Raw genomic sequence first — 14,949 nt, forward strand, 5'->3', positions numbered from 1 at the left:
TTCTTGAGAGTAATTCTTGTAAAAATCCTCGTGAAAGCATTGTAAATCAGGAACTGCGACACAATTAAACCATATTAACACATAAAAGCAGGAAATAAGTCACAATGCCCACTTGGATCAGCAGTAACTTTTATCGCAAATTGTCCATTGTTTATTGATTGTTACGTATTTAAATAATTCTTATAAAACACTTCATCTTCATAAACGTAGTATTTTCGAAGATCAACAGTTTGGATTTTAGGAATAGCTGACATTCTGTAATACAAAAATGCCTAAGCAAGCTAAATCGTCTTCAGCAAAAGTTAGACAGATTTGTCGAGATTTTTCTGATGTATTTAATGCAACTCCCGGGGGTGATTTAAGGTGCAATATTTGCGAGGTTATAGTGAAGTGCGATAAAAAGTATTTTGTTGAAAGCCACAGGAAAAGTAAACGCCATCAAGCTGGATTGGAGCAACAACAAGCATTCCCTGTTTAATTTGCTGTTTATTAGAATTTACCATGTGGAGAAAATCGAGGCAAAGTGCCCTTTTCACAAGGACAAAATAACACAAGCTACCTAAACTATCGCCAAAAAACACGACGCACTTTTTATAATCCATAAAACACCTTGACTTTTCGACAAAATATTACGTTTGGGTGTGAAATCGACAAAATATTATGTTTGGGTAACTGGAGGAAGAACTGTGGCCTTTACAAATAAGCAATTTCGTTAGGTCAAAATAAAGTCAAAATTTGATAAAAATAAAGTCAAAAAAAATTTTTTTTAGGTCAAAATAAAAATGGCCCTAGTGATGAGGAATCATCGCCAGATTTGTGCAGTGCTAACCTTTTCTCAATGCAAGGATAAAAATGTGAATTGTGATATCATAACGTTTCCGCAACCACCCATATTGTTCCGCTATCAGTTTGACTTAAGCGCAATCCGCCCAGCTGGATTCGTGCGCACAACATGATTTGTTTTATATAAGAAGTGTAAAGACGACATTTGTTTTGTTACCACTCATCTCGCAAAACAACTTACGCTATTTAAAATTTCGAGATTTCATTCGGCGAAAGCGATAAATCGCCAGCGCTCCAAGTTTTTTTAAACAGTTTGAAATGAGCCCGAATTAACGAAACGTGTGTGATCTTGTTCACATCGTCGTATATTAACTGCATGTAATAGCATTTCTATTTCATTTGTTATCATAATGAAACTTGGCATCCGATTACAATATTCCATTTATCTCCGATTGAAAGGTAAATTATAGTGCACTGGTTAAACAACGTGTCACACAGCACATGGACGACGGACTCTTGTTTAATATCCTGCTTTAAATGCGCAGCCTGCAGTAAGGCTGCCAAGAAATATTGAGACAAAACTGAACGTTTATATAAAGAGAAAAAAGAACTAGGCCCGCAGAAAAATACATGCATCATGTTGTCATATTATAGGATTTACATTTAGTGTTTTCTAACTTTGCAATAAGAAGCGGGTCTTTTTTGTGAGAGTGGAGATTTGTTTTTCTACGGATGACATCAATGCATTTAATTCTGTGGAAAGTTTTAAACCCTGAATTAAATATAACCTAACTTTGTTTATAGCGAAGTTTCCCTAAGTTTAATTCGAAACGGTTTGATTTTTGTTGAAATTGCGAGTGAAGGTGAGTTTAATACGAACACCGCTATAAGCAATGTCGATTGATGAAAGCACAAAGCGCTTTCAGTTAAACTCAGCTGCAATATATAAAATAACCGTATCGTAATATCTGCATTGTGTTGTTAGTAAAGACTGTTAAGCATTAATTGATTTATTGTTTTACAAGTTGCTGGCGTATTCACTGTGAAAAGTTGGTAATTAAGGATTAACACTTGTTAAATAACGCAAGCGAAATGGCAAATGTGACACCTGAAATGCAATTGCTATGTAAGGAAAGAGAGAAAGTTTCGTTTTCTGTGGAAGAATTGACAAATATTTTGGACGGCAATAAGGAGGAAACTGCTATACGAAGGAAAGTTGGTAAGTTATCTCAGCTGGTGTAAATGAACAGAGAAAAAATGTTTAGATGTTTTAAATCTTCTGGGATGAAATACAATGGAGAGTTGTTACCGGTATCCCAATTGTATAAATTTTTCATAACTCAAAGTAATTTAGGAACAAAAGGTTGGAATTTGCCACTCGTTGTTCCACTTGCGCGTATTGCTAAGTATAAACAATGCTTTGGCCGGCATGAAGTAAATCTTTTCCCGCCCAAAATATTCCAATTGCCCGTAAGGTTATTAAGCGTTGCAGCATCTCTTCGCTAAAGACTTCTCGAAAGAAATAGACGAGTACACTGCTTACAGCGTAAAGGCTTAGGCCCCTGTGATACACATATCAATACAAGAGCGGGTAAATATATATGTATACGGAAAATAATCCCATTACACAAGAGAAAGAAGGTCAAAAATTTTAAATTGTTTAATAACTCCATTCTTTTTAACTTTTCTGGTTATACTTAAAGTTTAGGCTACTTTCGGCAGAACTCTCAAAGAAATATTGGCAAAAGGTTTTAATTAAGTCTCTAATCACGGCGTTTCGAATATGCTGGCGTTAGGATTTAGGTAGAGGGATACGTAAAAATGCAATGTAGGGCAACCATACAGTGTCGCATTAACAGTTGCAACAGTGCCAATTTCCCGTACCGTTGAAAGTTAAGCAAAACAGAAAAAACAAAACCGGAATCGATAAGATACATGTTTGTAAATGGTTGTTTGGTTACCGTTGTAATACGCTTGTGACTGCGCAGTGCGATCGTCCGGCTATATTGAACGGCAGGTGGTAAATAGATAATTTAGACATGGAAAACTATTTGTCTTCATCTGCCTTAAACTTTGCACGATGGTCTTGGTGTTAATGCGAATCCCCAGCCTCTTAAAGTCGTTGTCACTTAATTGTTTTATTCGAAATAGTCGCAAAAACAAAAAGCATTAAATTTAGACACGTTCATCGCATTTTGGTTGCGAAGTTGTTGAATGCAAACATTTGCGTTTAAAACCAGAGTAACATGTAGAAATGAAAAAGGTCCTTATATATTTGTTGTTTCAATTCCTACTCAGTGTGGAATTTATCAGCGTTTCAGGTTCTTGTTCTTCAAAGTTTCTTACAAAAATTAGTTTAAATATGATACTTAGTCTTTGAAACAAACGTTTCCATTCAAACAAAATCTTCTTTTAAAACAATAAAGCAATTTTTTACTTCAACAGAAAATGTGATTGCAAATGACACATCAATGCAACACAGAAACTTGAATCATATGACTAGAGAGGAGCGATTTTCTGAAGCTATGCGGAGAACTCTTTACGCTCTAAAAGTGTTGCTTCCACGTGAAGGATGGACTCCTGTAGGTCCAGAAATGAAATATCTTGCCCGGTATATATATTTTTGGTTTGCCACTTTTATGGTTTTTAGTTTACCACTTTCATGGTTTTGTCAAACCTTTTCTAGCTTTGAAATTCTGACCCTTTACTGTTACAAACATATGTATTGTGTACTATCTTTTTCAATTGGGGATCTTATTGCATTTTACAAAAAGTTTGCATGGTTTATATAACGAAAACAATGCTGTATACTATACATGACCTGTTAAAGGAGTTATGCTAAGTTTCAGTTCTTTACAGGGCCATCAAAGAGTTCACTTTCATAATTCATGCTGGAGTATTCATACCATGCATTATGAGTTATGGTACAAATGAACAGATAGCAAAATGGTTTCCTCTGGCTGCTGACTTTAGAATCATTGGAACATATGCACAGACTGAGCTTGGTCATGGTATTTTGCACTAAACCACACTACGAAAGTTGTGTTACAGTTTATGAACTTTCAAGTATTAGATTATTTAATAACTTTTGCTTACACTTAGATAAACTATCTTATACGTTACCCCGCTATATCTGTTAGGGTCATTTCTAAGAGGATTGGAAACTATTGCCACATATGATCGTGCTAATCAGGAGTTCATTATTAATTGTCCGAAAATCACTGCTATGAAATGGTGGCCTGGCGACAGTAAGTATTTTGGACTGTTGTCTAGTATTATATGTTTGCAAACTGTGCCAACAAGCAGATGAAAAGTATATTTATGTAATTCGTTTTGCTTAATTTTAAGGTTTTGATATTGCTGTTTAGTCATTCAAGTGATATCGCATATACTTTATTATGAAATTGTCAACAGATCTTCATTTGATAGCCATTTTGTCAATAGCGTCACTGAACTAAATTCTTCATTTTAGTGGGAAAGTCTGCAAACCATGTTTTGTTGATGGCCGAATTGGTCATTGATGGAAAGAAGTATGGCATGCATGGATTTATGGTTCAGATACGTGACTTGACAACCCATGAGCCTCTGCCAGGTTCATATTTAAATATTTTATACATATCAAATAGAGCAGGAATTCCATTTTGTTGGAGGTATATTTAAAAAGGTGAACATTTTGCATATTATGGTAATATTTATAAATGTATACTATACTAGTTATAGTATACATTTATATACTATACTACCATATACTAGTTGTTTGGTTTTATATTTTAGGAGTTACTGTTGGAGACATTGGTGCTAAATTATCATTTGAATCTGTTGACAATGGTTTCCTATATCTTCAGAATGTTCGCATACCAAGAGAAAATCTCCTTTCAAAACTTAGCGAGGTGTGAATATTGATGTAACAAAGTTTCTTTCTTGTAACGTTCTTTTCTCAATTTTGTGTAAACCTGTAAAATTAGATATTAATTTAATTAGAATTACAATTTGCTGTAATAAAAGTTTTCATCCTCTCTTTTAGTAAGTTGTATCCAAAGCAAACTGATGATTTTGGCAAAAATGTTTTTATGCAATTTTTGCTGGTATGGTGTACAATGTATTATTGACATGTTGACTGCAAACTAGCTACATGAGTGTGTTAATTTTTATTTGACACCAAGAACAAGTTATCTCAGCTTTGTAATCTTTCTGTAAGGATAGTTCAAACAACATTTTTACTCAACGTTTTACACATAAATTTCCAGTTCTTGGTGTTTGAAGCAAACAAAAATATCTAGGTTACAATATAAACAAGGCAATACTCAGTAAAGAGTAGTTAGTAGACTATTGTTAAAGTGATTGGCTACAATTTTTAAAACTATTGTTTCAAGCAGTTATTGATTAATGATACAGTTGCACAAAATTTGACTTCAGTAGTCAAATTTGATAGAGCTTGAATACCAGATATGTAAAAATGAGAATAATCAAAACAGCTAATGGTCTTTTATTTTAATTTATTAACATACCTTAAATTATAGGAGAGTTTAGCATTCTTTTGGAGTTAACCATAGAGATATGTAATTGAAAGTTTATTTTGTTTGTCAATTATTAAATATTTATAGGTTCATCCCGATGGAACTTACATAAAAAAAGGAAATCAACGCCTGATGTATGGATCAATGGTGCGAGTCCGAGTTAACCTTATTGCACACGAGATTGTTATGCCACTTGCTAAAGCTTGTACAATTGCAGTGAGGTATTCAGCTGTTAGGCGACAGGGGCTTATCAATCCCAGGTAAGAAATGTAGGATTTAGGCCTACATATAAAGACAGGATAGTTATTTTTGGGAATATATTGCCTAGTATTCTGATTAATCTAGCTAAATTCAGTTCAACTGCAGAATGTCAAATCTGTTTTTCAAATGTGCTTTGCTATCAAGCTGCATTGTACAAACCAAAAACTGATAAAACTAACATAGTGTTGTTGTTAGTTTCATTATATTGGCATTTGGCATGTCTACTCATCAAGTTTGAGCACAGAGCATTTCATCGCGTTGCAAACAATTAATAATACATGTTTTGTAAATTTCTTAGTAATTTTTAATTTATTTATCAACATCAAACGAGATTACATTTTAACTTTACTTGGAACATAACAAGATATTTCAATTTTGAATACTTATCAAATTGATAAATTATTCAAGATATTTAAATATAAATTTTATTTTATTTAAATTGATATACTAAATTGGAATTTCCTATGTATATTTCGTTTCCTGCATTCTGCGAAAACCCATCAACTTTAGCTCATCTAACTCGAAATTTCCAGTAACTCACATTAAACTAATCAGTCCAGGAAAAATTCCTTTATAGCAAAGTCAGTTTGCCAACTCTGAATAATTTGGAGTCAATGTTTTTTCAGTCGCTTCAGCTTCTAGTTAGCTAGCTTCCAATATAATTTAATTAAACATTTTTTATGTATTATTTGTCCATAGTAAAGAAGAGGTTCCAGTTTTGGATTATGTAGCTCAGCAGCATAAGTTGCTCCCACAAGTTGCTACTGTGTTTATGGCACATTTTGCAGCAAAGCAGCTGGTAAAAATGCACCATGACTATTCTCTTGAAGTAGAAAAGGGAAATACGAGTCAGCTACCAGAGGTTGTACAACACGAAAAAAATGTTCATTTAAGTGTACACTGCATTAAAGCCCTGTTTATAACATTAATTTATAACAGACATTGTTAATTTTAGCTTCATGCACTCTCTGCTGGTATGAAAGCATGTCTATCTGAACAAGGTGCAGCAGGTGCGGAAATAGTTAGACGAGCGTGTGGTGGTCATGGTTACTCCTGTGTAAGTGACTAAGTGTTTTTGAACCACAAAAAGTTGTAGAACATTCTCAGTTCAAAGAATGCTCTTTTTTGTTTTATAGGGAAGTGGTCTGCCATTTATTGTGAACAGAATGCTTGCTACTTGTACATATGAGGGTGAAAATACAGTAATGCAGCTACAGTGCGCAAGGTTGGTTATGATGAGGTATAAATCGTGTTTAGCAAACCAGAAAAAATGATTTTGTATTTGTAGATATTTGATAAAATGTGCAGACCAAGCAAAGAAAGACAAATTGACTGGTTCAGTATGGTATCTCAGTGATTTTTCAAACATGTCATGTACTGCTCAAACTTTCGGAGACTTGCAAGAACCAAGTGTCTTGGTCAAGCTTCATGAACGCAGGTGGACATCTTTGGTTTTGTTTATACATGAATATAAATATTCTGCTATTATTCTGAACTGCCACATTTACAGTAGCTTGATCCATGACTGAAATTTGCAGGGCAAAGTGTGCTGTGCAACACGCAGGGAAAAAAATGCAAAATATGGTTAAAAATGGGACGCCAGCTCATGATGCATGGAATATGATGGCCACACTTTTAATCAATGCAGCAAGGGTATACAATAAGAGCACAGTATCACTTACTTAACTGTTAGCAATTTCTTGCTATTAATCACTAACTCACTTTTGTAGGCTCATATCATGCAGTATGTTGTTGGGACCAGTGTAACATATATCAGTGAATTATCATGTTCTGCCTCACTTAAGAAAATATTAACCCAACTTTGTGCACTGTATGCTTTGCATAACATTAATAGCAATTGTGGGGACTTTGTCAAGGTATGATGATACTTCATGTTGCAGATTATGATATTCCGCGTTCTTAACACTAAAGGATGTTCCATTGATCTCAATTTTATTTGTAGTTTGGATGTTTAACTTCAGCACAATGTGATTTGGCTCAAGAAGCTGAATTCAACCTTCTAAAACAACTTCGACCTGATGCTGTGGGAATTGTGGATTCTTTTGACTTTACTGATGATATACTACAATCTTGCCTTGGAGCATATGATGGGAATGTTTATGAACGACTGTTTGAATGGGCAAAGCAAGCACCAATGAATAAGACTGAGGTTGTATGTGCATACAGGTTGATGGTATCGATCTGACATTGAATAGATAGTTCTTAAAGAACAGTGGCCGCAGAAGACACTTATTCTGATTATGTAAATGTTATGTTTTACTATAATGTTAATAATCAAGTCTCTGCAAAACTTAAGGTTCATCAGGATAGCTATCAATATCTTCAGCCTTATCTGCATGAAGGAAGAGATGTATTAGAAGGTCGTGGAAGAAACTCCAAGTTATAAATACAAATTTTCCAGGCTTTTGTTGCAAATTTTTAGAGTTATCAATGATCTGTTATTGTTGAAGACGTTTGATCTATGTGTTATTTTCAGTGCCGTTAACAAATACCTTTTTAATTGTTTGTCTTACTTGCTTGACCTACCATACCATAACATTTTTGTGACTGTTATAATTTTGTCATGTGGTATGATCATAAAATTTTGCTTTTATCTTTTATGTAAATCAGAAAACAAAGTTATTCTTATCACTAATAGAACCAGCGATTACGTTCATAAACAATCATTGTGTATCTTACCGTTGTCTACAAGAAAACCAACATCATCACATAACAAAATAACGTAACCAAAAGTTGTCTTTTTTTAAAGTAATTTTTTACTTGCAATATTAATATTTTGTTGTCCGTTTAATTCTATCTTGGTTTTAATTGGTGTGTGATTAATAAATATGTATTATTATCTATTTAAATTTAACATGCAAACTCCTAAATGTCAATATAAAAAACATTCAACTAAATTCTTTTGGAAATAAAAAAGTTTTGCAATTAAATCTCTCATTTATAAAATTCTTTCATTGAAATCATGATTTTGTTATATGTGCAGATTCTATGGTTAAAATTTGAACAGTTGTATAAAATGTATAAAACTGGCCAAGATGACAAAGGAAATGATATTACTAGCCTGTGAAAGAAAACTATATCATTTACAGACAAAGAAATAACCAATATTCTGAATGGTGGAACAGAACAGACAAGAATTGGAAGAAAACCTTGGTAAGGTTATAAGTTTCATAGCAATATGTGTAGGTTTTATGAAGGTCAAGTAAAAAAAATCAATATGAAATTGCAGATAAAATGGTTACCTCTGACTCTGTTTTACAAACCCCACACATGCCCCATACAAACAGAGAAGAACGCTTTAAAAATGGTGTTAAACGAATTCTATATCTGTTCAAAAGAGGATTGACTGAGTAACTCTACAGAAATGGTATATGATTGATATGCATTGAGGTATATTACCATGTGTAAAATGTGATGTTTGTGAAATTTGAATTCCAGTTAATTTTAGTTTGTTGTTAAAACATGTATTTTTCCAAAAGTATTCAAAATATTGCTTCCCAGCTTTGACTCTAATTTGAAAGTTGCAAAATTTTAAATTAATGTTTGTGCAGACTTTTATTTTAAGAAACATTTATTCGATTTTGTATGTTTATTCCTTATATGCAGAGCTTTGCCGGAACATGGTCTTGCTTTTGCCTTCTCTTGAAATTTTTGGTTCTGAAGAACAACTCACGAAATGGCTGTCATTGGCCTGCAATTTTAATATCACTTGTTCTTATGCACAAACGGAGCTTAGTCATGGTAGGCCTATTACTATTTTTAGAAGTAGGCCTACTGGTTTTGTAACGTAATGATAAATGAAATATTACTGGAAAATATCCGATTCTTGGCTGCTGATCATTGATCACAGTTTAATTTGGAAGGTGCATTTTTAAGAGGACTTGAAACAACAGCCATCTATGCCCCAAAACACCAAGAAATTCATTATAAATTGCTCAAAAATTTCATCAATGAAGCGATGGCCTGGAACACGTGGGTTTCCATTTGGCATTGAAACACTAACCCTTATCACAGATTTTTCTTGATTGCTTTCAGTTTTTAAGTGAAAGTTGTTATTTTAGTTAAAACTCACGGCATTAGTATAGTTTGTTAACGTTTTTTTTTATAAGTGTTCTTAATGGTTTGTTTTTAATTTTATTTCAGTGAGAAAATGTGCCAATCATGTTATGTTAATGCGCTGAGTTGATTAATTATTATTATTGGCATGCAACGGTTTAGATAAGAGACTTAACCACACATGAACCTTTACTACGTATATTCAATTCAAATGCAAACTTATAACTTAGAGTTAATCATATCGTAAGAACAAAAATAAATGGTGTAAAATTCGCTTTCCTGAACAAGCCAGTTACCATCACCATCACAGTACATCCAGTATAAAACTTGCCAATAAGCACTGCCCAATCCGAATAAATAAGTGATTCGTACCAGCAAATAATAGTCAATATTGGACAAAATGTGCTCAATGGAAACATTACAATTAATATAGATAGGCCTATGTATTTTCTATTTCTTGTAGTTTTTGGGTTTGCGATACAATCACCTACTTTCAATTGCTACTGTGACGATTACGTCACGACTCTCGAGTTGTTTTGAGATGTTTGGAATTTAATTTGGGATCTTGTAATTCAGTGTTTACCAAACTTGAGTTTTCCTTAATGACGTCAGATAATTTCCTCGCTTGAACTGGTGTGTCACATATAAATACTGATGTAATGTTTTCAATCTTTCCTTTTTACGTGATCGATTTCACTAGTTACTACAGCGCTATGTAACATTCAGTAAGCTTTGCCCGAAGGTGAAAACCTTTGTGTTATAATAAATAAAATGGGAACTTTATAATTTAGTAATTTGTATAGACAGAATCAAGCAACTAACAGCATAGTCACGCAAATTTGAGAAATGAGAACTCATCCATCGAAGTAGAAGTAAAACAAGTTATCTACCATCAATCGTCCTCGCTCATATTCAAACAATTACCGCCAGCAAATGCGGTCATTATGACAGATAAGTTCATTGTGTAATACCTCACACGAGTAGTGCACAAGCGAATTCTTTTTGTCATACTACTTTTGTAATACGAGCACAAGTATTTTACCTGTGGAATTATCTGAGTCTATTGTTGCATGAGGTTGGAATACTCTAACGTTTTGTAAGCTGAAAAGTTGTTGTATTACAACAGAAATAGTTTACAAGAAAAGATTTTTATTGTTGGTGCTGTACACTTTCTCAATATTAAAAATAACCTAGAACATTAGTAATACTACTCCTTACAATTGCAAGGACTCCTTACTTCTTAAGAAGTCTAGTGGGTTGCAATCACCATGACTAGCTTAGACAACTCATCTGTTGATTTCGATGATTCACTGAGTTAATACTTATTATCTCTCTCTCACTCTGCTCGTTGGTAGAAGTGCGAGCTTATCAAATGTGAAAGTGATTGGAGTTAAAATGTTCAACATGAAAAATCCAGCAAGTTGTAGCAGGTGCAGCGAGCGAAACAGTGTTTTGGCAATGTGAGATACAGTAGTTAAAGATAGATAGATATATAGTTAAAGCTGACACATTGACACATAGATAAATAGGTGAAGTTCACATGAAGTTATTTATAGCAAATTTCCAACTATCAAACGACAGTTGAAGTGTTTGTCAAAAAACAAATTCATCAACTTCAATCAATAACTAGAAAACAATTTTGCGAAAAACGATAAAATGGTGTTAAAAAATACCATCCAGGCCGCTACAAATCTTTGTTGAAAACAAGTTATCTTGATTAATGGCTACAAAAAACGAATGAAGTCAAGTGTTGGAGTAACGTTGGAAGAATTCAAAGATTAACGCTATAGTCTACATTTGCTTGATATGGTTTGTGTTTAAAAATGTGATAAGTTCCAGCAGGTTTTGTACAAACAGAACTAATTAACGTTTTAGTTGGAACATATGTATATTGGATACTAAAATGTATTTGTAGACATCCATGAAAAATACAAAGAATATCGGATTTATAGCTGTTTTTATAGCATTTATGTCATGTTTTAGTATGAGCATATTCTGTAAACTTCTATATGTAGCCTATATAGAAGTATTGATGCCACTGTATAAAAGAGAGGTAATGAAATGTAGAGTACAACTAAGTTTATGTACCTTATAGCAGTTTTTTTGTATTTAAATTTGCCCGGATCCGAATGAAGCTAGCATGCAAAGTAATTAATTTTTTTACACCAGAAAAAACTTTTTAAATTTTGCTTAGCCCTTTGGAGTAGTTTAGCTTGGAAGTATTTCTACCTACTTAACTATTACCGATGAAGAAAAGCAAAGCTTACCAAAGATTGTGTTATAACAAAGAAAACTTAGATCACCATAAAGGTGTCATTTTGCGACTCGTTACTCAAGTTTACTGCTAGTTTTAAATTATAGGCGGTTTGCACATGCTCCCCTTTCCCCTCATCCAAAAACATTAAACCCGTATTTCTTTTTAGGGTTTTTCCCGAGAACAAGCATTGGAGTTTTGCGCATGCGCACCTGTCTTAATTTCTATATTGCGAATGACCCCTATGACAATGACCAACTTCATTCTGTTGTTGTAGCTTGCTTTGCCAGTGCTTTTTTGTAATGCGTAATGAAACGACCCATGAGAAAAGAATAGAATAGAGCAGGGCTCTTCAAACTTTCCTAAAGATACTTGTTAAAATTTTAAAATTATGTCGTGAAAAGTACCGGGACCGACTGAAATTTCTTGAAAAAAGTAATTCGGTACAGAGATTCGGTATTTTTTTGAAGTACCGACGGTAACAGTATCAGTACTGAAACTTACCGCGGTACAGTAATTCGGTACTTTAGTACCGCGGTGCTGCCCACCTATGCCTACACGTTAATAATGTTAAAACAATAAACATCCAGTTATAAATCTCAAGTGGTATTTTTGTATCTTGCAAAATCATACAAGTGCACACAATTCACTGAAGTCCAGTAACTGTAGCTTGCAGTAATAAAAAAAATTGTAATAAAAAAAGTAACGCGAATAAGAAATTAACTAATAATTTATAAAAATTGAATTTGTTTTATGACTCCAAATTACATTTTGCAACCCCAAACACAGTTTGAGAAGCCCTGAAATAGAGCATCGTAAGCGAATTCTGTAAAACAACATTTCACAAAGTATGCTATTTGGCAATAATAAGTTATTGGTTTTAATTTCTACTTTTCCTGGTTTTCCTTAGTTTACCACTAAACTAAAGCTCAGGCCCATTGGCTGTATAACCCTAAATTGGGTCGCCAGACCCAGGTAAGATTCGTGAGCCGTGGGTTAGAATTATGTCAAGCAATTATTATAGCTCAAAACACTAGGAGAAAATGTGTAATGGCGATGTTTGTATTACCTTGTTTTCTGTTTTTTTTCTGTTCTGTTTTCCTTTTCAATATTTTTTCTTGTGTAAAGAAATTTATATGCTATTTGCTTGAGTGAAATCGTTACAATCCCATGCCTACAATGTTTGCAATTTAAAATATAATCAAAGTGGGTCGACCAGCTCCATTGTTGAGTTTAGGCGATGGAAAAAACTTGTCACCCAGAAAGCAACTGAGAAACGATGTATTTGGAACGAAAAATTTTAGCCATAGTTGTGATCTGGTCGTTGTTACTGTTCAAGGTTTTCTGGCAGCGATACAATTACTTAGGATGTTGACTTGACTTGAGTCACAAGTTCTAAATGACTTGATTTGACTTCAATAAATGTCCAAAATGGCTTGAGTCACTTTACAATAATTGTAACAGCAACAAAGAATTAATAGATAACAAAAACGGATTTTTTCGAAAAAATTACAACTCTCTGTAAAGCAGCAGCCAAACCTTGTAAATAAAGCTAATTTCCATGTTCGTTTTATTATTTAGTGAAATTACTAAAAATGCAATTACTTGAAAAATCCCACTTGGGGCGCCCTGAAATTTTTCATGTGATTTTAGTATGCCTTGGCCCTTGGGCTATTGTCTCGTAAAATCTCCAGCAATTGGGATATCCCACTAAACTGAAAATTACAATTTTGGGTTAAAAAGTCAAAATTCATAATTTTTCAACTACATTTTAGGCTGACCTAAACATGCGACCTGGAAGTTTTTAACGCGCCATTTGTTGGTCTCTTGCTTATGTACTCAAACTTGAGAATCTGAACAGGAATAAGTTATGACTTATGACTTATGAGGTAATAAAAAAAGATTACGGCGTAATAATTCCTCAATAGTCAATCTTGATATGGGAGGGAAAAATTAAAAAAGACCTCCATTTGCTAAACAGCACCAGCCATGTTGGCCACTAATTGGTCTAACAGACATTTTTAGCCATTACGTAGAAGTCAAACAAAATCATGGAAATCGTGCAATTTAACAATTGTTGGCTCCTAAAAAGTATCTCGACCAGACTAGTTTGTAAACATCCATGAAATTATAGGAACTAATATGACTTGACTGGAGATAACTTTGAAACCGACTCGAGGACTTGAGTTGATACAGTCACAACACAAGTCATGTGATACAGTCACATGAAATTGACGTAACTTACCTTGAGTCAAACAAAAATGACTTGGGTTGTAAAGCCTCAGCCTGAGCAAAAATTTTCGTTTATACGGTGTATTGCAAAAAGTATAATTAAATGAGAAATTATCCTGTTAACATACCAACACACCCAGCAAGTTGTTAAAATTGAATTAAAAATACATCGCCATTAAACCAAAGTAGTTATGTTGGATTTCAAAGATTTACAGCATTTCATTGATTAGGATTAAACGGCAACTTAAAATTGCTATTCGAAAAACATTTTTATTCTGTATGTGATTATAATGAGCAGTGTATGTTCCTGCAGTTTGTGATGAAATAAACAATGATGGCCTACTTCATAAATTTCAATTGCAATCATTTTATTAATGTTGTACTGAGGCGGCTCACCAATTTTTTTACACCTAAAATTCGTATAAGCACTACCTAGCATCAGCTTACATAGTAGACTTGCCTCCATAAATCAGAAGCTCAGGTCTTTGAGGTTAATCTCGATGGAAAATGGTGAATAAATTATTTTATATTGCCTGTATTTAATGCAAATTGATCGAATGGATAACATCAATTTATTAATCAATTGTCTGAAAGAGTTGCAAAAGTATAATAAAACTAGCGTCCTAGCCTGCTTAGCCTATAGTTTTCAGCATATTCGTAAGTAGATCCGAACCTCTTGGTTTTACTACAAGATTCTCTGCTAGAAAACATGTGTGTACTAAAAACCCTACTGCACAAATTGTGGCATCATGTGATTGTGCTCTAGTCCAAGTACATATTGTTTAAGTAGCAACCTTGGGCTACCAATTTGTACCAAACCTACAT

The 14,949-nt window shown here is 33.6% G+C and overlaps 1 protein-coding gene across 2 annotated transcripts; it reads left to right on the top strand.

Annotated features, from left to right (window-relative positions):
• Positions 1–1,518: 1,518 nt before the first annotated feature.
• LOC143472192 (peroxisomal acyl-coenzyme A oxidase 2-like) lies at positions 1,519–8,566 on the top strand. 2 transcript variants are annotated; one of them, XM_076969943.1, is made up of 16 exons: positions 1,519–1,646; positions 1,809–2,002; positions 3,229–3,394; positions 3,643–3,794; positions 3,924–4,031; positions 4,256–4,375; positions 4,558–4,673; positions 5,388–5,560; positions 6,261–6,423; positions 6,517–6,618; positions 6,698–6,786; positions 6,850–6,999; positions 7,100–7,214; positions 7,292–7,438; positions 7,525–7,731; positions 7,879–8,566. In XM_076969943.1, the coding sequence occupies exons 2-16, from the start codon at positions 1,876–1,878 to the stop codon at positions 7,966–7,968; spliced, it is 2,025 nt and encodes a 674-aa protein (XP_076826058.1). In that variant the 5' UTR covers positions 1,519–1,646; positions 1,809–1,875; the 3' UTR covers positions 7,969–8,566. The 2 variants fall into 2 exon arrangements, with proteins under 2 accessions (XP_076826058.1, XP_076826059.1); XM_076969944.1 differs by lacking the exons at positions 1,519–1,646; positions 1,809–2,002 and adding an exon at positions 2,680–3,104.
• The last annotated feature ends 6,383 nt before the right edge of the window (positions 8,567–14,949 follow it).

Source organism: Clavelina lepadiformis, chromosome 1 (assembly GCF_947623445.1).
Source record: "Clavelina lepadiformis chromosome 1, kaClaLepa1.1, whole genome shotgun sequence".
Taxonomy (NCBI): Eukaryota; Metazoa; Chordata; class Ascidiacea; order Aplousobranchia; family Clavelinidae; genus Clavelina; species Clavelina lepadiformis.